Source organism: Lingula anatina, chromosome 4 (assembly GCF_051362555.1).
Source record: "Lingula anatina isolate TDL-2025a chromosome 4, LinAna3.0, whole genome shotgun sequence".
In the NCBI taxonomy this organism is placed as follows: Eukaryota; Metazoa; Brachiopoda; class Lingulata; order Lingulida; family Lingulidae; genus Lingula; species Lingula anatina.
The window spans coordinates 8,576,063-8,597,899 of record NC_141770.1 but is presented as its reverse complement, the minus strand read 5'-3'; the positions used below and the strand labels follow the sequence as shown (position 1 = coordinate 8,597,899).

The 21,837-nt window shown below is 36.3% G+C and overlaps 2 protein-coding genes across 2 annotated transcripts; both read right to left on the bottom strand.

Annotated features, from left to right (window-relative positions):
- Positions 1-1,080: 1,080 nt before the first annotated feature.
- Positions 1,081-10,695, bottom strand: LOC147762237 (xanthine dehydrogenase/oxidase-like). The gene is made up of 11 exons (XM_087010761.1): positions 10,684-10,695; positions 10,320-10,511; positions 8,733-8,831; positions 7,911-8,039; positions 5,069-5,143; positions 4,758-4,810; positions 3,787-3,910; positions 3,352-3,438; positions 2,851-3,018; positions 2,198-2,365; positions 1,081-1,986 (listed from the first exon to the last, which is right to left on the bottom strand). Exons 1-11 carry the CDS (start codon positions 10,693-10,695, stop codon positions 1,936-1,938), a joined length of 1,158 nt encoding a protein of 385 aa, XP_086866887.1. The 3' UTR covers positions 1,081-1,935.
- LOC147762236 (xanthine dehydrogenase/oxidase-like) lies at positions 10,365-18,789 on the bottom strand (the record flags this gene model as incomplete). The annotated part of the gene is made up of 19 exons (XM_087010759.1): positions 10,365-10,511; positions 10,684-10,770; positions 11,131-11,218; positions 11,439-11,505; positions 11,748-11,811; positions 12,032-12,259; positions 12,635-12,754; positions 13,162-13,340; positions 13,548-13,758; positions 14,133-14,295; positions 14,756-14,940; positions 15,198-15,310; positions 15,692-15,785; positions 16,042-16,118; positions 16,401-16,568; positions 17,364-17,505; positions 17,689-17,888; positions 18,225-18,351; positions 18,685-18,789. Coding segments are annotated over 18 exons (2,361 nt in total), but the record flags the coding sequence as incomplete, so codon positions are not given.
- Positions 18,790-21,837: the final 3,048 nt, after the last annotated feature.

Here is a 21,837-nt window from a genome sequence, read left to right as displayed (position 1 = left end):
AGGTTTAATACTGCAGAAATAGAGAGAATTTTTTATTCTGTTGAATAATCACATGAACATTTTTGTGGCGAAGGGGTCACTGGGATACTCCACACTGGGGAAAGTAAAGATAATTTTGCGATAAGGCTGATAAATTATAATTACATAATGAAAAGTAACTGAAAAGATAGATGTAATTATTAAATGTGGTGAAAGAGAAAAGAAAGAAAGTAAGTGGAAAGAGAGAAAGCAAGAACAAGAGACAACGTATGTAAGAATAAAAATAAGCGTAAGATTCGGAGTTCTTACCTGGTGATTCTTTTGCAAAATTGGAAGTAACATCCTCCGACAAATTTTGAGGTTTGATCTTACCAGCAGCAAGAGTGAGACTGGCCCTTAGTCACGTGTTATCGAAACTTGCTACTGACTGGTTTTGCGTCGTTACTGTAGGTCAGAGGTCATGTACTGATAATGCTGCATGCGAGTACATGGAATAGCCCGATGACCCCCGAAAGTAAATCTTTGCGATAACCTTGTATTTATAATACTACAGAAATAGAGAAACATTTTTGCTCTGTTTAATAATTACATGAGTCACCGGGATATTAGAATTCGGCACGGGAAAAGTAATTATGCGATAAGGCTAAAAGATTATAATCACAAAATGAAAATTAACTGAAAAAAGATGTAATTATTAAAATCAGGGGTGCAACTGGGCCACGAAAACCCGGGTATCCGTTTCTGAACATCAGAGGTTACCAAACGTATCACTGATTTTCTAGTAGCAAAGGATAGCATGGTCCATCTTGCCAATATTGATAAAGGGGACATCAATGATTTTTTAAATAATTCAGTTCTAGGAGCCGGGCAGGGACCCATCATTGCTGCATGGTTTGCTGCCTGTAACGAGGTTCTGGGGGGGCAGAAAGTATTTACAGTCTATTCCTCACTCAGCTTGTTGGTCGGGGCATTGGATTAAGCACCGGAGGGATTTTATCAGGTGAGTGGACAGAGCTACAAGCAATAATGATACAAAGAGTAGGTCTTTAAAAAGCTGTATATCGTGGACAGATCATTAAAAAATTACACAAACAAATTGAGTTTTAAAATATGTAAAGCATATTTATATCTCTTTTTGTCTCTAGACTTTATGGAAAGATATGTTATCTAGAACATGTATACTGATTCTCAAAAGTTAAGCGACACCTTAGATTTTTCAAAATTATTTATTTCTAAATTTTAAACACCATGTAACTCCACTACCAAGGTAAAATTGTTCAACTTAATGTAACAAACATATTTTTGTTGAATTGTGTTAATACATATAAGTATGTACGCAAGTGATATACATGTAATGGTAAACACTACAACAATAATATAATTATAAGATAACAATAAAATATTTATTAGAGGTGAAAAGCAGATACTGTACACATCTGACTTAAGATAAAATGGTAAAAAGATGGTGATATGAGTTCTTCAAATCAGAAAACCGACAAAGAAGCCCCATAATAATAACTTCCAAATTCGGTCTGGTATTTGGGAATGGTCACTGGTTATCTTTTAGCTGTGAATGTCAATATAGTACCCGTGCATTCTTAGACAAAATCACAATTACTTCACTACAATGTTTAATAGCATTATTAACGCAACAGTACCGAATAAACATATGCCTCAGTGCTCTGGACTGCACTATCATACATGTGCTCTGACCGATTATATTTAAAGAGTCTTGAGTACATTCATGGCAGCCATTATATTCTGATTACAGTTGTCCAATAAGAAAACCCTTAACCACCAATTTGCTATTGCGAGTTGTCATGCGGTTATCATCGGGAGTTAAAGAGTCCACAAAAATATTCCTGATAACCCGTAGACAATTTTTGGCAGAATCCTGGTTATAACATAAGCAAACTAACGTTGGAACCAAACTTTCCGGTCACATGTCCTACTTGTTTACACATCTATAAACCTTGGCCTCAAGGTATGATGAGTGTTTGGTGAACACTACAACAAAGCCAAAGGAGGGTGTTTTTAAGTCGGTATGTACCAGTACCAGTTAATTGAAATAAAATATTTTCATTCAGAATACAGAAAAAGGAAATAGAAGACAGGGTCGTGTATAAAACATGAGGTAGCATTTATCAAGGCGAGTGCATTGCCTAAGAACAATGGTTTTCGAGGTCTACATAAGCAGCATTTCTCAATGCACGTTTACCTGGCGTGTAAACTGGTCCTCACATGCCATCCTGATCCTCTCAGCTGTGGCTGGACTGTCCAATCGGAACCTCCCTTTCAAACCAGACTCGGCTCTAGCAGACGATATGGCATCCTTGATGGCAAAGAACACTGAGGACGCCAGGAACAAAGGGGGTTCACCTATACCCTGTCAACAATAAGAGCCAGACGGTTTAAGTCTACTCAAAGGTACTTTTTTTAACATGTAAACTATATCAAATTTATATTAATACCTGGATGACGAGATAATGTTAAGAAAACAAATTTACTCTCTTTACTACAGAAGTCATAATCAACTTATTGTATTACAATAATGTATTTTTGAGTTATCTCTACTTAGCCAACGCATTGCCAAATCAAATAATAAATATAACTCCTCGTTAGGTACATTAACTTATAAGCATTCAAAACTACACTCGACTTATTTTCTCAAAGTAATCCTTTGACTGCTGCTTTTCACCAGTACATATTATAGACACTCTTCATTGGTAAAACTTGAAGAGTTTTTGGTTGCAGTTCTTAAAAGAATAAATTATTAGGGATTACAGAAATAAAGGCAACTTAATTTAATATCCAAAATGTCTTATTGTTAAATAAATCTTTTAAGGTTTTAATGATACAGCGTATCCTTACTTTGGAAGAATATACTGCTTTGGGATTGGAAGCACCTTTCAGTAAAGACACATTGAATTCAACGGGGATGTCTCCATAACCAGGGATCTTGTATGTGTTCGAACCATTAGTTATCAGTCTTCCCTCAGAAGAGTATCTCAGTTGTTCGATGGTGAATAACCCATAGCCCTATAAAGCACATACATCCTCTTAGAAAATGAAATGTTATACTTGTTAGCAGTTTATTTATTTATAGACTTTGTTCTCCCATCTTAGAATGGCTTAATGTGATATCCAGGGAGTAAATTCTACAATAATTTTAAACGCTATTGCCTTTTAAAAGAGCTGATGGTTTGCTATTAAGTTATCCTTATGTGATTAATAGAGCACTCTCCAAAATATCTGTCCGATGAATAAAGAGCAATAATTCAATAACTGATAGGAACCAATCCAATAGTTTTGAGGTATAACTTTCTTCTTTTGTTTTCATTATTATTATTATTATTATTATTATTATTTCACCTGCGCGAAGGCTCCCTCTATCTGTCCAATATCAATGGCTGGATTCAAACTTCTTCCAACATCCATAACGATATCTGTTCGCAACACCTTAGATGTTATAAAGAGATATTTGTAGAACGCCAGTATATACTTACTCTTCTTTGACTTTAGACTAGACGCCTGGTCCGTTACGCTATTGCATGACAATAGGTAAATAAATACTACAGATGGAATAATAAAATATAACAGAAATATATATTTCATACTTTTAGAATTATAGACAAAGTAAGTTTAATGGCGATCATTAGCTGTAACAGAAGAGAGGGTATCTTTTATTAATATATTGACCTTTTTAACTGAAGTCAGAAAGAAGGTTATACTTTTTTTTATTAAAAAGGGATAAACACAAAAACGACATTGTCACTAAAACAGTGTGCACAAAGTATAGCACATTACCACATGGTCTCCGGTAAGGCAATCTATTTCAACCACGGAACAAGCAGCGCCGTATGTGTAGTACCTCTGCGTGGTTTGCTCTCCTTCTACAGGTACATAGTTATCGTCCCAGGTATCGGGAACCCTGAATATAACAAGGAAACAACACATTTTAACTAGACAGAAAGCTTTAATAGTGAAGAACAAATGTCAGCTCTTGGTTTGGATTGCAAAGCGTGGCCTGACAAAAATAATTAAATTTTTATTTAATTTTTGTTCTGCTTTTGTTTCCATGTTAATTGTCTTTTTGTTCAATTTTATAGGGGAGAGAGAGAGGGGTCTACTTTATTCCGTTGGTTTAAACAGACGCTTAACGTACCCTACAAAAAAGCGTCACCCTTACTGGAATTATATACATTGCTGCAAGGGTGCACATAGTTTTTATTTTACTATAACATAACTAGGCAACCAGTCATTGTGTAAATTGGGGATGGGTGTAGTCGAGCGCCTAGCTTATCCAATGAAATACTTCATCACCAATTATTAAAAAAATTGTGAAAAATAATTCCGCTTAGAAGTTGAATAAATAGCATTGGTTCATGACATGATTTTTTGTGCCACTTTTCGCATTGCGTTTGTGGTGACACTTTTTGTAGGGCAGCATATACCGGAAACGCTCAAAAAACTTTTTAAGTTGAAATATATTGTTCACGCATAAGGCACACGTAGGTTATATACAAAATATAACCTTTAAAGTTTGGGATCGATGCAATAATGTAACAGAAGCATTTTTAACACAAACTTGTATTTAATTTAGCAGATTGATTGAAGGTTTGGTTCCATTTGTGTTTTTAAACACTACCGATTTGGATCCATTTGTATTTTTAAACATTACCTATCTAGGTCCATTTGTGTTTTTAAACATTACCGATATGGGTCCATTTGTATTTCTAAACATTACCGATACAAACACGTTTGAAGCCATGACTTACTTGTAATAACCTGTTGCAGACAGGCTTATTCTGTCCATATAGGCAGCTTTAACCTGCAATTACGACAGATAACATTCAGTTTTATATATTGAGACCTTTTTATATAAAATATAGTTTATTTTTAGTGTGTTGATTATAAACCGAGCGTTCTTTCACAGGATTATTTCTACCGTAACATAGAGATAACGAATTGACAAAAATGTACACAAAGCTTGAATGTTCTCTGTACTTATACTGATCAAATTCATGTTATAAGTTTTCGTCTCCGTTAATATACTGATTATAATCATTCCCAAGGATATATCACTTACCCTATCTTCCCATGATCCACCAGGATTACCGGCTATATACGGCTCAAGTCGGCGTCTTAGCTTCTTACATGCATTCTGTAATAGATGCGATATATATACAGTTAAGTGTGTGTACTAGTTCCCACTGTTTTTAGGGAGATTAATCGCCTTCTTTTAAACAACTTAACAGGTACCATTCATATCAATGATTATTTGAATACCAATAAACAAAGCCCATCTAAGTTCAATGCAATAATTCACATAACAATTTGTACTGGTTTCTGAAAACTTAACCATGACTTGACCATGATGATCTTAATTCATGCTTTAAAACGTTTTCCTTTCTTTACAATAAGACTAACAATAAACATTTGTTAGAAGATGTCACAAAACCAATCAAACATTTAGGGGAAAACGTGACCTTAAAGTTAACAAGGCAGCAAAATAAAAATGCAGAAAATGGGTCATTTTGTCAATTTTGATGCAATAATAAATAATGCTTATAATAGCATTGTCAATCAACACTGAATCAAACTCACATAATGAAAATCCCAATATTTGAAAAATGATGACAGTGCATTAAATAATATTACTTAATGTTTAAAGACATAAAAACCAATGCAACTGCTTATGTGGAAATATAGAAAATGTGAAGAGCTTCAGGTGAATGTGAGTTGAAAATGCCAGTGTTTGAAAAAAATTAAAAAAACAACAATAAAAATATTCTAATAAAGCTGCTATTCAAACTTTTAATCTTGCTGTATTAACATGATATGAATAACTCCAATGTGTTTGAGAATAATAAGGCACTATTATTCATCTATAGCATAAATATTGGCATTACACAATTTTTTTTCTTTTGTTAACTTATTTGCAATATTAAACAACATTTACCTGCCTAATTATCACCGATTTCTAATTATGTGACACAGTTAAGAGAGCTTAACCTTTGGGACTTTACTGGAAAATCTCAACCTGTGTTTTATGTAATCTTATTTAATGGGCACTTGAAAATTAATTAGGCAAGTGATTTAATAGCTCTGAACTTAGCTAGTGATTACCCAAGGGACAATTACATACCGTACTGACCACCATTCATATACAGTAGCCCCAAATAGCACTCTATAGAGCTGTATGGCATCTAAAACAGAAAACAAACACACTGATTTTCCAACACAAGATGCACTTCAGTCCTATGAAACTTATCAGTAAGTTTGGGTATCATAAGTAACATGGTTTTCTCTTAACCTTAACGGTCATCCTGGCAGTGGTGTCCAAAATAGGGTTTTCTTCAACTTTTATGCAATATAACATAATGCTTAACAGCATCATGACCATTAATTTTTAATAATAAAGTAAAAGTATCATGGATATTCAGAAAATGTGACTAGCAACGGTATTCAAGCTAATGGAAGTTCAAAGACTAAGTCACACCTTGAAAATGTCCATATGTGAAATTTTTAATCCTAACAACAAAAAAAACTATATAATTGCCAGGAAAGTTAACCGATATAATAGGTTTTCCAACTGAAGCTATATTTTAGTCCTGTGCTACATTCTGTAAGTTTGGAAAGAGTATGTGACTTGGGTTTCCTTTCATGGTCACTATGGAGGCAGTGTCTAAAATAGGGTTGTCTTCCATTTTGACGCAATATTACATAATACTTAACAGCATAATGACTAACAAATTTTAATAATAAAATAAAATTATCATGGATATTCAGAAAATGTGACATGGAAAGGTCTTCAAGACCATGGCAGTTCAGAGCCACACCTTCAAAATGCCAAAATGTAAACAAGAGATAACTGTACTGAATTGATTTTCTTTCCACTTTCAACACCTTTTTTACATATAACAAAATAATCAATTTACTGTCATTTTTAAATGATCAACTAAGAAAATCAACAAAACAATTTTAAATGTCCAATTTGCTTCATTCTGAGATTCTGAACATGGTGAATGATTGAATATGACAAACTCTATTTAGATATGAGTTTATTTCCATTTTTGACACTTTTTACACAATACACAATAACAGGTTTACCATCATTTTTACATAATTAACTAACAATATTGTTAAGATGCAGAAAATGTCGAAAGAACACCTTTACATAACTAATTAGATCACAAATGAGATTGTTAACATGTCTAACAATTAAATCTGTGGAAAAAACACTTATATACAAAAAAGGCATACCTTCACCAAAACTGGAACGATCAAGCTTATTTTCGAACTTATCCTGTATTTCAGTAAGACTGATCACCCCTGTGAATTTCAAAACAATTGGCCGATTGATTTTCTTTGAAATGTGTTATCGGTATTGCATATATGCTGAAAAAAGTGAAAAAACAGCATAACTTCCATAAAAATTGTCCGATCATGCTGATTTTCGAATTTGACCTGCATTTTATGAATATTCATCAGTTCTGTAAGTTTTAAGCCAAAAGGTAACACGATTTTTCACTTATCGTGTTATCAGTGTTGCACACATGCTGAAAAAAGTGAAAAAACAACATAACTTCCATAAAAATGGCCCGATCAGGCTGATTTTCGAACTTGGCCTGCATGTTATGAATATTCATCAGTTCTGTAATTTTCAAGCCAAAAGTTAAAACGGTTTTTCACTTATGGTGTTATCGGTGAAACGCAGGTGACGGCCATATGTACAGACACATCTGTGTCTGTACATAAAAAGGGTATAAGCTTTAGCCTTTCCCTGTTTTTTTTTTTTTTTCCTTTAAACGACGTCTATTAGCATGTGGTTCAAACGCCGCGCTTGCATGCGCAGTAGGCCTTCATAAACTGTTCCCAAGCACTTTGCTCAGTCTATAGATGTGCACGGCCCCACAGTTTCAACTCACCAATACAGCCATGCCGTTGAGATCCGATCCTGTGCTGGCAGCTGTGACAGTGGTGTTAGGAACAGAGCTGGTGGTGGTTTCATTGATGTGGAACTTGTGGACTGGGACCTGTAATGCTCGACTGGCAACCTTGAAGGGTAATACCACCTTTATAAAGATGTGTCGATAATAATATGAATACCAGGAGTGGATCCAAAATATTATGGGGATTACCCTCTCTTTCCCCCCAAATTTGAGAATGGGTAGATGTCCCAAGAAGCACAATGCGTACTCCAATCTCGACCTACGTTCGATGCCCAAAATACATACCTCTGAGTGGGGGTAGGCGATTAGGGGAATATGCCCTTTATTGAACCCTGCAGAAAATTAAGTGCTTTGTCTTAAACCGACTTGCGATTCACAAAGAATCTAGAATGCAGCTTTTCCCTTCTTTTAAATCAACATCAAGAGAAAATATAAATCTTAACAATCGCCTTTGTCTCAGTGGTCATAGTCACTTTAAGGTATGCCAACTACATTTATTTTGAACAGATTCTCTGTTTAACACTCGTAGAACAATCTAGCGAATATGTCTATAAATTTAAATCGATATTAGTCAAGCCCAAAAACTTAGGAAATTTAAGTAAAACTAATGTCAGTAATCTCATCATTATCAGCCTATCAATTTGATGGCACCAAACTCACTACACTCTAAATTGCCTAAATACCCATTACACTGCCTTACAACCGATGAACCTTTCCTGTTTATTAAAAAAAAACAAAGCAAAAGCATGCATTCATGGGTATACTACCGGGTAGTCTGCAACTTATATATCGTCACACCTGTATCATCTTAGTGTGTAATCCTTGTCCCATCTCTACACCACCATGTGTTATCAGAACTGAACCGTCCTCTTGGTACACATGAACAAGTGCTGCCCCCTAGTAATCAGACAAAACGAGATAAGTTGTAAGACAATGTCTATAGTCTATATCAGTCGCTTTTAAAGTACGATATTTATTTATAAGCAAAATAACCGAAAAGGACATCTTATTTGAATATGCTATTTAGTTTTGAAAATAAAATAAACTAACAAAACTAAATACGCAAAAAAGGGCTGCTTAACGTGACACATAATGCGCATGTAAAAAATAGATTAATATATTAAAAATATACTGAGAGACAAGTACCAGTGTAATGACATAAGGGGGCATTCTATAGATTCATCTACCTGTTCTAGAAATCGATTATTATAAAAAGAAATCAGAAACTTGGTTGGAATCAAGCTAACTCCGCGCTTCTTCCATCGGTTGTCTCTGAAAGCAGAGTTAACCTTGAAAATTTCATTGTGTTATTGATTTTTATCAAAGTTAATTATTCTGTAATATTGAGCAGTCCTAGGTGAAAATACAGCCAGATCATTTGAAGTCTGACCAGATAAAGCACAATATATCTTTTAGTTTAGTGTTACGAAATTGACGCAATCTAAGGTTATGTAGATCCAACAAAATATAATATAATGATGTCGATAGTTCTTCAGACCGTTTCAGCGACCGGTTGAAAATGCAGACAGTATGGAGGTAGTCCCTACTCATACCAACAAATTTCAAGCCAGTTATAATATAATCTACTGTACATTTTAAATCCATCCGTTACTCCAAAAATATGTAGTTGTGTGTCAATTGACTTAGACTGCTCTCCAAATAAATCTGCAACTTATGTCATAATTGATCAAGATTATCAAATGCAGCGGTAAAACGTAACAAAAGACACTGTGGCAACGCTTTTAAAGACCGCCTCTGTAAAAATGGAGCAAATAATCGCTAAACATTACAACTTTATGTCTCCTCAACAGGGATCCACACTGATTTCCCCTAGCGTTCTACCAAACCCTTTGATTATCACTCGACTGCTGTGCCTAATGTGGAGTACTTTTAAAGGCGATTATGCTATTTTTGATGCCATATTACCTGTTAAATTGGGCAATGTCTTCTTTTTTATGACAAAATCCACTCTGCTCGATGACTTCATTCCAGCAACGGTCTATAGTACAGTTTATCAGTCGAATACCCTTTGGCGTTAGGTCATTTTCCTTGTACATGTTTATCTCACGGACCTTCAACAAATGAAAACAATATTGAATGGTTATATTGCGTAAAATATTAAGGTTATAATACAATTAATATCATTATAGTTGTACGTTCGTACTGGGTTAGTCAAAAGTAGAGTTTAGGGCCTGATCCAGTTACAATAAACAGTTTACGGTGTCGTAATGTGAATAAGGGAAGCATAACTACTGTAAATATCCCAAATAACCAAGTTAAATCTGTGTGATAAAAGTGATAACTCTGGAACAGAGCACAAGTAAGGTCTTCCTGTAAAAATCCCCGCTTTTTTTTAAACATATATTTGTTACATTTTATACCTACCCTGTGTGAGGGAATATTCAGACTGACGGCGACATCTTCAATTATATTCTCCATGACCAGCATTGACTGAGGGGCACCAAACCCCCTGAATGCCGTGTTTGAGGGCAAGTTGGTCTTACACAGGATACCAGTTAGTACAATGTTTGGAATATGGTAACAGTTGTCAAAACAGTATAGTGATGCACTGACGACCTGTAGCACAAAAAAGTGTATACAAACTGTGTATACAAAAGTGTATACAAGTTTATACAATCGTGTATGCAAACATCGCACACTTATTTTGTAGTCATTTACATGTATGCATTTCCTTTTGTGATCAGTATCTTGCAATTAATATAGAAAACATTCAGGAGTTTGAACTCACTTCCGGTGACATATCAGAAGTATTTCCTGCATTCAAGAAAACTGTGGCCTCCAAGGCTTAGAAACGACCAACGCTGTCAATGCCAACCTAAAACGAGCATTTCGATTCGTGACAATGAAAGACAAGATAAAAACAATTCCTGCTTGAATAATTTCATTTATTTATGAAATGAATCACACCAGTTGTTTTACACAAACAAAAGGTAATTATTTGAGTTGCTTAAATACCCCTGAAATTCATCAAAACACTACAAAAAAAATCAGCAACATTGTCTGATACATACCAAGGTATACATGATATCTTCAATATTTTGACACAGAATTTTTTTTACTCGTGCATGTAGGTCAGAGGGTAAATATTTGAAACTTAAAAGAAGTCCTTCCGAGTCCAAAATGACGGTGGATTCAGCTAGCAACTGAGGTAGATTCTAAACAAATGGCAACATACCTTGTACTTTCCAAGGAAAGGATGTCGTCCCCCTGATATCAGCATATCCTCGTCTCTATCCAACATACCACGGACTGGCCGGTTCAACCTGTGTATGCATGTAAAACAACAAATCACACGCTGGCATGATATTACACATAGTGTCGGTTTGCATAGTGTCTTCTCTATTTCATTTTATTTGATTCCCAACTTGAACATCTGTGTAGAGTGTACGGGATAATTGGTTACGCCATTTCACATTTTAACAAGCTTTGAATGCGAATCGAAACTTGCGGCAAAATTGGATATAAAAGTCAGGTTCCACTCACTTGAAAGCAGCGATAGCTACAGGTATCAGAGTCACATAACGGGTTTCCTTTCCTCCAAAACCCCCACCTGTAGAGATACAAATTCCAAAATAGCTCTGCCACAAAGTTCCAAAATGAAACAAGTTTCATAAAGTCACAGAATAGATGCAACATGCGCATGTCACAAACACGGTGCACCATACCAATGGATTTCCACGTGTATGCTAAGAACAGCTATGTTTACGCAGAATGTGACTAAAGATCAAATACTCTATCCAAGTGAAAAGTTATTGACGTCGGTCTGAGGACTTACACGTCTTGAATATTTACCTAGCCTTTTTGTCCTGATACACACTCTGTTCATCGGTAAGCCAAGGGCTCTAGCAACAATTGCCTTCAAGAAATGTAAGAATAAAGCAGATATAGACATATAGACAAAATAAATTTTATTGTTGACTCCTGTACATGCACAAAACCATTAACTCCAGCGTTTTCTAGATAGTATATAAAGAGTGCGACCTATGACAACAAATAGTAACTGTAGTCCAAAGTGCAATCCTGTTAAGAACACGTCACGATTACGGTAAGTATTGAGAGGCGGTTTGTAACATTACCTGAGCAGTGGACGGAGACTGCGTACTACAAAATATTTCAATTTCTCCATCTTCTCCTCTAGGTACGACTCTCGCCACATGAGTCTCCAGATAAAAATGTTCCTGCCCCCCTCCTTTGATCTCCCCCTCTAAGATGTGGTCAGCCTGCTCAAAGCCACGTTCTGTATCACCTGACTTGATGAGAGCCTTCGCTTCGTGTGGGTAGTAAGACTCTTTGGCAATTGCTTCCTATAAATTGGCCGTCTATTAATTTTTAAACCTAAATTACATACTGCAGCAAATTTGCTGCAACATTGCTGCATACTACAATTAATTCTTTCTTGCAAATCTGCAGTAAATTTGCTGCAATAATGCTGCAAACTAGCAGCAACAAATTATTTCTTGCAACCTGCTGCAAACTCGTTGACGCAAATTTTTTGTTTGCAGCAATTTTGCTGCAATATTGTTCTAAATTTATCATTTTGCTAAGGGTAATGCTAAGTGATGAAAAAGTTACTGTAGTTCAAAAAGTAGACTTATTTTCACTTTGTTTTTACTACAATATCCAAAGAGACATTCATTAACCATAAATATAAATTCTTAATTACTTCCATGATATCTTACCTCTATTGTGAACACTGTTGGAAGGTCTTCGTACTCAATTTTTACGGCCTTCGCTGCTCTCTGCGCATGCGTCTTGGTGTCAGCCACTATGGCACCTATCACCTGGCCATAACACGTCACCTACAATATTGAAGTACAGGACTGTAGGGAGCAAATTTTAAGATGGGAGGCGAACTAATCAGAAACTAGACTAATTCCTGTTGTGTTGATTAATTACATTGCAAGCGTCTGTAAAAAATATGGGATTAACCCCCCTCTCAAGCCCCTCCTTGATTCTACGCGAATTGTACATAGTAGTGCAATGATGGTTTTTACTTTCATTGAAGTCATCAATCTATGCTCTTTAAACATTGGCCCATAGTCGACTCTACATCACAGGCTGCCCGATTTCAGCAATACAAACTAATCCAGAGAAAATAGACTTTTGAAAGAAAAAATATTTTTGTGAAATGCATACACACAAGTCCCAAATAAGTAGTCGTTTCAACAATCTACCGGGTACATGTATAAGTATACCACTACCTTACCTCCTCTGAAGCAAAAATCTCCTCCCCAGTTGACAGAACTATCCTAATATTGGAACCTGGTACATCCATGTGGCCAAAGAAGGCCTCTACTCCAGGCAAAGCAAGTGCTTCACTAGTGTCAATGGAGAGGATCTTGGCGTGGGCTTTGGTGCTGGTCACCAATGCCAAGTGCAACTCACCTACTCAAATGTGAAACAGAGATAGATAGATAGATAGATAGATAGATAGATAGACAGATAGATAGATAGATACTTTGCACTGGTAAATGACCTGACCGGGGGTCGAAATAAAACGTGGTGTTGACCCCAGTTTAGTTAAAATAATTAAAATAATCTTCAAATTCTGAAAGAAAAATCACCACATAAACCGAGAGCTGCAAAACATACCGTCAACCAGTGGCATATCGTCACAATATTGAGCTTCTCCGGTGGCGTGTTGCAAGCTTGCCCTGTGCTGCAGTAGGCGTCCAACTGCGTCGTGTTTTGGCTGGTCAGGAGGGACTTCCTCAAACACCTGTGTACCTCGGCTGATACCACGTGTCAGACTAGGAAGTGCCAGTGTGTGCCGGGGTGAAACTATTGCACCTTCCATCCCAGACTGAAATGTACAATGGATTTGGGGTTGTAAATTGAATAGCTTAATTTGCTAAACTGCTTTAATCGTTTTTTATTGAGTCATGAAATACATGCGTGCTACGTAATTCTGTTGAACAGTGATTTATTTTCAATTTGTAATTGTATGTCCACTTTGTTTTTATGTCTGTTTTTTTTTTTTTTTTTTTAATTTCGATATTGAAATATTTTTAATATTAAAAGATTGATAACAACAAACAGAAAATAGAAAATGCAAGTGGTGTTGGTGTTTTACTAACTGCGTAGCACATATTTTGCCCTTTAACTAGATTTCTTTTCAAACTAGTTATTTTGGCCAGCTACAAATTTGTACATGTAGGTAAGAAATTGTGAATGTACCCCTTTGCGCAATTCTAATTGCACCCTGTGGAAAAACTTGAAAAAGAAACTGCAAGCCAATGCTCTCTTGTAGGCCATCTGACCACCAATGTCCTCTGGTGATGAAGGAAAGTCTTCCGCCAGCCATTGGACTACATCTGATGTTAGCTGATCTTCCCATTTTCTGAAAAATTTACAGGTTATTCTAACACAATTTAGTTCGCAGTCAATCGGACTCAAGAAAGGGCAAATTAACAAAAAATAATGTTATAACTAGACAGCAAGACTGACATATCTGCAGAGACTAAATAAAGGTCAGTCGCAAATTCAAATGGGTCTATGCAAAACAGATGATTAGTAGAAAAAAAACCTCTTTGAGAAATTTCTGACGTTTTCTCAGCAACGTCAAAAATGGGATACCTGAAAATTATAAGAAAATGTATACAGCCTTGGTCATAACATACATTTTCCATTTGTAATAAAAAGCAAACCCGTCTAATGTATACATTTTCACCTGTTTATTTTATACATGAAAGTGTAGGCTTAGCATTAAATTGCGCAGTAACTAAAACTATTATTGGTCTGTCCCGTATCTACTCGTAGTTTTTCATATGTAGGCCTTAGTTAAGAAACCACGTCAGTACCTTCCAACACTTCTCTTAGCTGTTGTTAGGGCCAAAGAAGATGTTTCAGACATGCCACCAAAGGCAATTGACATTTCTTTAATAATATCGGTATCATCTTCAAATAGGACTCTCATCCCAGCGTTCACTATTGCTGCTGCATTTTCTCTGCGCTGTGCCTGCTTGTATCCAAACACAAATTCATTCTGGAAAATTTTAATCGTATTTTAAATTGATCTTAAAAATTTCCACCTTCAACAATCACATGCATGTAAGTCATAGTATGACTTAATTCAAAAACAACATTCACACTGACAAAATATAGATAAATAAGCCATTATGTCTTGTATAACGGTAGAATCGCCCCTTTCAATGCATCATGATAATTTTATCGCAAGCTGCAAACTGCGAAAATCTATCAAATTGTATCTTTATAACTTGATAAAGCAAAAATATGGCTGACCTTTCTGGAAAAAGGGATGAAAACAGACAATACAATCTCATCGGCTTTAATATTCCAATTTCCGCGCCTTGTGTAAAAAGTGTTGTCTAAAAGAGCATTTCTCTGGCCACCCTCTAAAATCAAAATTTAATTATATGTACATAAAAATATTCATTGAAATATATATTCTGATCGTGCACAGAAGCAAATTCCTAAGGATAGAAGAAGATTTATCTGTTATCCAAAATAATGTATGTAAGGCAGTGAATAATGAGATTTTGGCGAAGGGTAACAATATCCTTAAAGCACTACGTAACTGGATAAAACAGAACTCAATATTTTTGTTGGCGTTCACTTAACGCATAGAACGCTTCTCTTCAAAATGACAGCACTTATGTCAATAGTGGTATATACATATAGGCCCTACCATAATTGAAAATGTTTCCGAGCAAGAAGATAGTTATCGTCCTAAGCATGAACCCATAAGGTGTGTGAGGAGACTGCATTACATGTACCTTTCGATATCAGGGTTATCGTGGATCCTGTAGCCATGAAGAGAGGAACGAGGTCAGAATGGTGATGTGCCCACAAAATATTTCCAGCCAAAGACTGAAATCAAATTGGTTTTCAATTGTATCGTTGGTTTTTATATATGAAATAGGGCAGGTTGTCGGCTTAGGTATCTTTTACTGGTAATTATGTCAAAAGAGACCCATCTTGTTGTGGGTGTTCTTGCAATACATAGCATTGTTTCTTTCTGGGTAATATTGCTTATATGTTATCGTTTACGGCAAATTTTTTCTAAAAAAAATGCACGTGTTTGTTATACAATATAAATCGAAAAACAAACAGCTGAGAGACGCACGGCTACATTACGAATTTGATGTCCTGCAATCCCAGTAATAATTCCCCGCATGGCTGCCAAGGTCTTGGATTTGTATTCTGCAAAGACATTGGTTTCGATTACAACATACCAAAGTGAAGCTGAAAAAACACCAAGGTCACTCTTTCTAAAGTTAATAAAAACGTTATAAATGCCTAATAAATAATGTTATTTTTTATTCATAGAATTATTTTTGTTACATATCGTCCTAAGGAGGATTCACGTTGACCATTTTATCAAAGTGTAAATAATTTCAAACACTTCGGAGCTGAATGAAAGTTTTCATAGAATACTGTATTAAAAGAAAAGCACTGAAAATTTTTTCATCATGTATTGTCTACCTGTTGTATTCTTGATGGCTTCGGTCAAAATCTCGCCAAATCTCGCAAGGGTAACTGCGCCACCAATTTGGATCCCGGTGTCACTCACTGCGATTTCATGTAATTCTGGCACGTGTGTTGCAGCAATCATAACTTGGGCATGTGCTTTTCTGTATTTTGTATCCAACCCTGGGTTAGTAGAACAATATCCATAAACGAACAACTGTTTGGAATACAAAAAATGCTAACAAACGTACCTATACCAGGGTCAACGATTGATATATCGCTAGTTACTAACATATATTTTCCAGCCAAATTGTGTACACATTTCTGCGCTGTGACCCTGTGATGAAATCTGAGCAAGTCCCCAACAAGTCCCTTTCACGGCAATCAAGATATTTAAATGCTCCGACCTTTGAAGTTAAAACTGCTAGCTCCACTGAATGAAAGGATTTTCAGGGGCACAGTTTTGGAAAACCCTTCCAAATCACTTGACTTATTTACCAGAAATGAGTGGAGACAGATCATCTGTGCGCTACGTGCGTTAAGCAGAGGGCACTTCGCAGAGATAAAAGTTCTGTGAAGACAAAGGGTTTACTACTGGGTAAAAATAATTGGTTCTATTTGACAGTAAAACAGAGAGGTTCAGCGAGAACTTTTGCACAAAATTAACGTTACGCAGTCTGGTAGAGAGTAAAACACATTATGCCCTTCACAAAGACACATTGTAAGAGATGCAACTAACGACAAAGTATTTGATAACAAAGCCTTCAACACCATCTACGTTTTTCCTCTTTGCCCACATATATAGAAGGCCATATGTATTGTCAATACATATCAAAACGAGTCTATCAATTCCCTATCATGCGGCCTACTGGAATACATTAAAATACAACCCTCTTTAACTTAGACAAGCCTTTTTACAAAATACAAAATGCAACAAGATATGTGATATTGGGATGGAATAGAATCTTTTTCACCTACCAACAGCTGTGTTTCCAATAACAATCCTAGCATTGGGATATTTGAATTTCAGTTCCAGAAGATCCTTCAAGAGCACAGGCCGTAACCAGGTAACCCTCTCACTCTTGAAAGTTAAAAATTTTGTCCCAAACCCATTCGAAATCTGCAAAGGTAAAAAAATGCAAAATAGTCTAACTATGCAACATTTTTTTTTTCACACCGTAGCATTTTAATATTGTTCGTCACGGGGTTCAGTTGACTAGACACGGCACGGGACTAAATTGACTAGACATGACCGATGGAATGTAAATTCAATATTTCTCACAATAAACATCTCTGTGCTTACTTTCAATTCAGGAGGGAATATTGGTTCTTGTGTTCTATCGACGGGCACAAACTCGCATGGTTCAGCGGCACCAAGAACCTGTCCTTCGTTACTTAGCTGGTTTTTGCAACATTTGGATCCCATGCAACAGGGTTCGTCTTTGCTGAATGTTTTGAACCCTTCAAGGATAGGTCTGTAGCCAGTGCATCTGCAAAGGTTTCCTGAAAGGATCGACGTTTTAAAAGCGTGGGTTAATGTTCAATTACACACCCATTCGATGGCAGGAACAAGAACTGTGTGACTGAATGACATGACAATTCCAGTGAGCTTGTCAATAAGTATCACAATCGGCATGATCAGTCGTGGACAGGACAAGAGTCACTTTTCAAAAGAATTGACTTGTATTACTATTATATGCATCTTCAGTACTAACATGTTTACACACGCTTTGGGCACTGCGCAATGAATATTCAAGATATTTCAATTTTAAAATGTATAACTATTGTGTATTATGCCGCGGATGTTCAAGGATTGGATTACATGGTTTTAGTCGGTACCTTGAAATATGTTTTCCACTTCCTCCTCTGTTGGCTTTGGCTTATTCCTTAGTAACGTGTACATTGACATCACCATACCTGGAGTGCAGAAACCACACTGTGTGCCGTGGGACTTGGCTATTATCTCCTAAGATGGCAAATGATATCGTCATCAAAGAAATAACAAACAGCTTCCTAACATAACATACGGCTTTACCCCGTACTGTGATTTAAGTATGGCAATTTAAGTAAAGCAAGGTTTTATGAAAGATCTCAGTGATTTACATTTTCTTGAAGACCGGTATAATTTCAAAATTTATTATTTGCTTATAACTGTTTACAGTTGCCATATGATATTTTAAAAGCATTATATACAACTTCAATTTGACCATACCGGTACGGTTGATTTTGAATGAAAGATGTATCAGGGATGATTTTTTATTTTTATTCATAGTACGTCTTCTTCCTTTTCACACCATACCTGAACTGGGTGTAGCCTCGTTTTCGTACTACCAATCCCCTCCACTGTAGTGACAGCGTGACCATGGAGAGAGCATATTGGAACAAGACAAGCATTGGATGCATAATGACAAGTCAACAGTTAGGGAAAATAAATCTGTATAAAATCAACTTATCATAAAGGTTTCATAGGAAAGACCCATGGAAATAACAGTAACGTGTAAGGATACAATATTTCGTCCTGTTCCTGGTCGTACTTTGATATCATCACTGTGCATGCACCGCATCCTCCTTCTCCACAGCCAAGTTTGGTGCCAGGAAGACGCACTGATACGTGGAGTAAAGGACAGATAAACATTTGTACCAAGGAAAAGAGAGAGACGAGAAAGGGCACATTCCCACAGACACAATCGGTCCACGTAAACCGATCCAACTCTGTGGGGTCTCTCCTGAGTGCCGTCAGCTAAACTGATCATGGTTTCGCAAACGACGAAGTGCGATGAGTACAATTTCACGCTATGTTATAACTTTATGCACAGATGGTTCCGTATGTTGCACGTCCAAAAGGATACGTATTTCACGCAGATACTGCAGCAATGTCGTCTCCGGGTCGCCATTCTTTTCTATGATCTATAAATTATGACGTCAGACGTTCAAGTTATTGAAATTTCTTTCACACTGGGTTTCGCAAAAAGATGTTTATTTAACGAAATCTGCCCTCTATAATTTATCTGTTATCGAGTCAGGTAGCTCTCGTATTTAGGAGTGTAAACAATTAATTATTTGAATTAGATTATAGATATGTTGCAAGTTTAAGCAGTGCTATTGGTACGTATATAACGTAAATGCCTATATCACGTACGCATTGCACCCTTATGCAAAAAAACGTTCTGTAGAAATTGCCGTTCTGTGCAGTAGTCGTTGCTGAAAATATGAACTTTTAACCAAAACTGAGTTAAATATTGTCAAGTATGCATCCCGTATTTTGTCCAGTGGATACAGTTATGGTTAGTTAAAGTAACAATTCTTATGTAATCTAAAGAACAGTAATAGATTACAACAAGTACGTGAACGTATGTTAAATTTGAGAAACCTTCTTTTCATTAACGAAAAATAAGTAAAATGAGTTCAGGTATGCATTCTGTATTTGTCCGGTGAATACAGTTATGATCAGTTAAAGAAACAATTCTTACGTAATCGAAAGATCAGTAGTAGGTAACAACAATTACGCTAGCGTGCATTAAACTTGAAATACCTTCTTCCCATTAACGAAAAATACTAGCTCATCAGCGCCCATGCTCCCCGTTGACAGTAACTTCGCCGCTGCCGTATCTTCGGGTGGATGTTTGTTCAAGAAGTTGGACCTGATCAGTAACTAGGTTATGGAAAGTCTGCGTGCGGGTTGACACACTGCAGACAACGTTGCGCAACCGAAATACCTTTCGCTGACACTCGGGTTATTATAATACTACAGAAATAGAGAGACATTTTGGCTCCGTTTAATAATTAGTACATGAAATTTTTTGAGGCAAAGGGAGTCACCGGGATACTCGACACTAGGAAAGTAAAGATAATTATGCGATAAGGCTAATAAATTATAATTACGTAATGAAAATTAAATGAAAAGAGAGATGTAATTATTAAATGTGGTGAAAGAGAAAAGAAAGTAAATGGAAAGAGAGAAAGCAAGAACAAGAGACAACGTACCTGTATGTAAGAATGAAAATAAGCGTAAGATTCGGAGTGCTTACCTGGTAATTCTTTTGCAAAATTGGAAGTAAAACTCTCCGACAAATTTTGAGGTCTGATCTTACCAGCAGCAAGAGTGAGACTGGCCCTTAGTTATGTGTTATGGAAACTTGCTACTGATTGGTTCTGCGTCTTTATTGTAGGACAGAGGTCATGTACTGATAATGCTGCATTCGCGTGTACGGAATACCCCGATGACTCCCGAAAGTAAATATTTGCGATAACCTTGTATTTATAATACTACAGAAATAGAGAGACATTTTTGCTCTGTTTAATAATTACATGAAAACTTTTTGTGGCGAAGGGAGTCACCGGGATATTAAAATTCGGCACGGGGAAAGTAAAAATAATTATGCTATAAGGCTAATAGATTATAATCACGAAATGAAAATTAACTGAAAAAAGAAGACATTATTAAAGTTAGGGGTGCAAATGCGCCACGACAAACAGGGTTTCCACTGTAAACCCGGGTTTTATTCCAGGTTTTATAAATCGCGCTCCACTACATGTTCATTGTACGTATACGTCTCAGTCCAATATATGATTTATGTGGATTTTGGGGATAAAACCTCATTACATGTAGGTCTGGAACGTTGTCACAGTGATTTTATTATGCATGCGTTGGATAAAGTTGGGGTAGTCAGTTTTCATCAGCAACAGACAACTATTAGAAGTGTATGGGTTTTATCAATTTAATTCATATCTTTAGCATCGAGGCGGGGAAGATCCGGGATGGGTGTTTCATGTTTATTTGAACTTATTCTTGTTTGGGGAAAGTTAGAACTGGAGAATACTCCGAATATTTCCGGGTACCATCTGGAAAATACGTCCGCTGTTTTGGGCGTGGTGGCCGAATAGAATAAAAGGGGAGCATGTTGCATTGATACCGCAACACACATACGTTTCTGAACATCAGAGGTTACAAAACGTATCACTGATTTTCTAGCAGCAAAGGATAGCATGATCCAGCTTGCCAATATTGATAAAAGGGGCATCAATGATTTTTTAAAATAATTCAGCTCTAGGAGCCGGGCAGGGACCCATCATTGCTGCATGGTTTGCTGTCTGTAACGAGGTTCTGGTGGGCAGAAAGTATTTACAGTCTATTCCTCACTCAGCTGGTTGGTCGGGGCATTGGATTAAGCACCGGAGGGATTTTATCAGGTGAGTGGACGGGCTACTAGCAATAATGATACAAAGAGCAGGTCTTTAAAAAGTTGTATATCGTGGACAGATCATTAAAAAAAATACACAAACGAACTTGAGTTTTAAAATATGTAAAGCATATTTATATCTCTTATTGTCTCTAGACTTTATGTAAATGAATGTTATCTAGAACATGTGTACTGATTCTCAAAAGTTAAGCGACACCTTAGATTTTTCAAAATTATTTATTTCTGAATTTTAAACACCATGTAACTCCACT

Bases quoted from the DNA above. Each gene is read 5' to 3' on its own strand.
- LOC147762237 (XM_087010761.1), bottom strand. The intron at 8,040-8,732 runs GTGTGACGATAT...TTACCCTTCAAG, and splicing joins TACACACTAAGATGATACAG to GTTGCCAGTCGAGCATTACA. The intron at 4,811-5,068 runs GTAAGTGATATA...TCGTAATTGCAG, and splicing joins GTGGATCATGGGAAGATAGG to GTTAAAGCTGCCTATATGGA.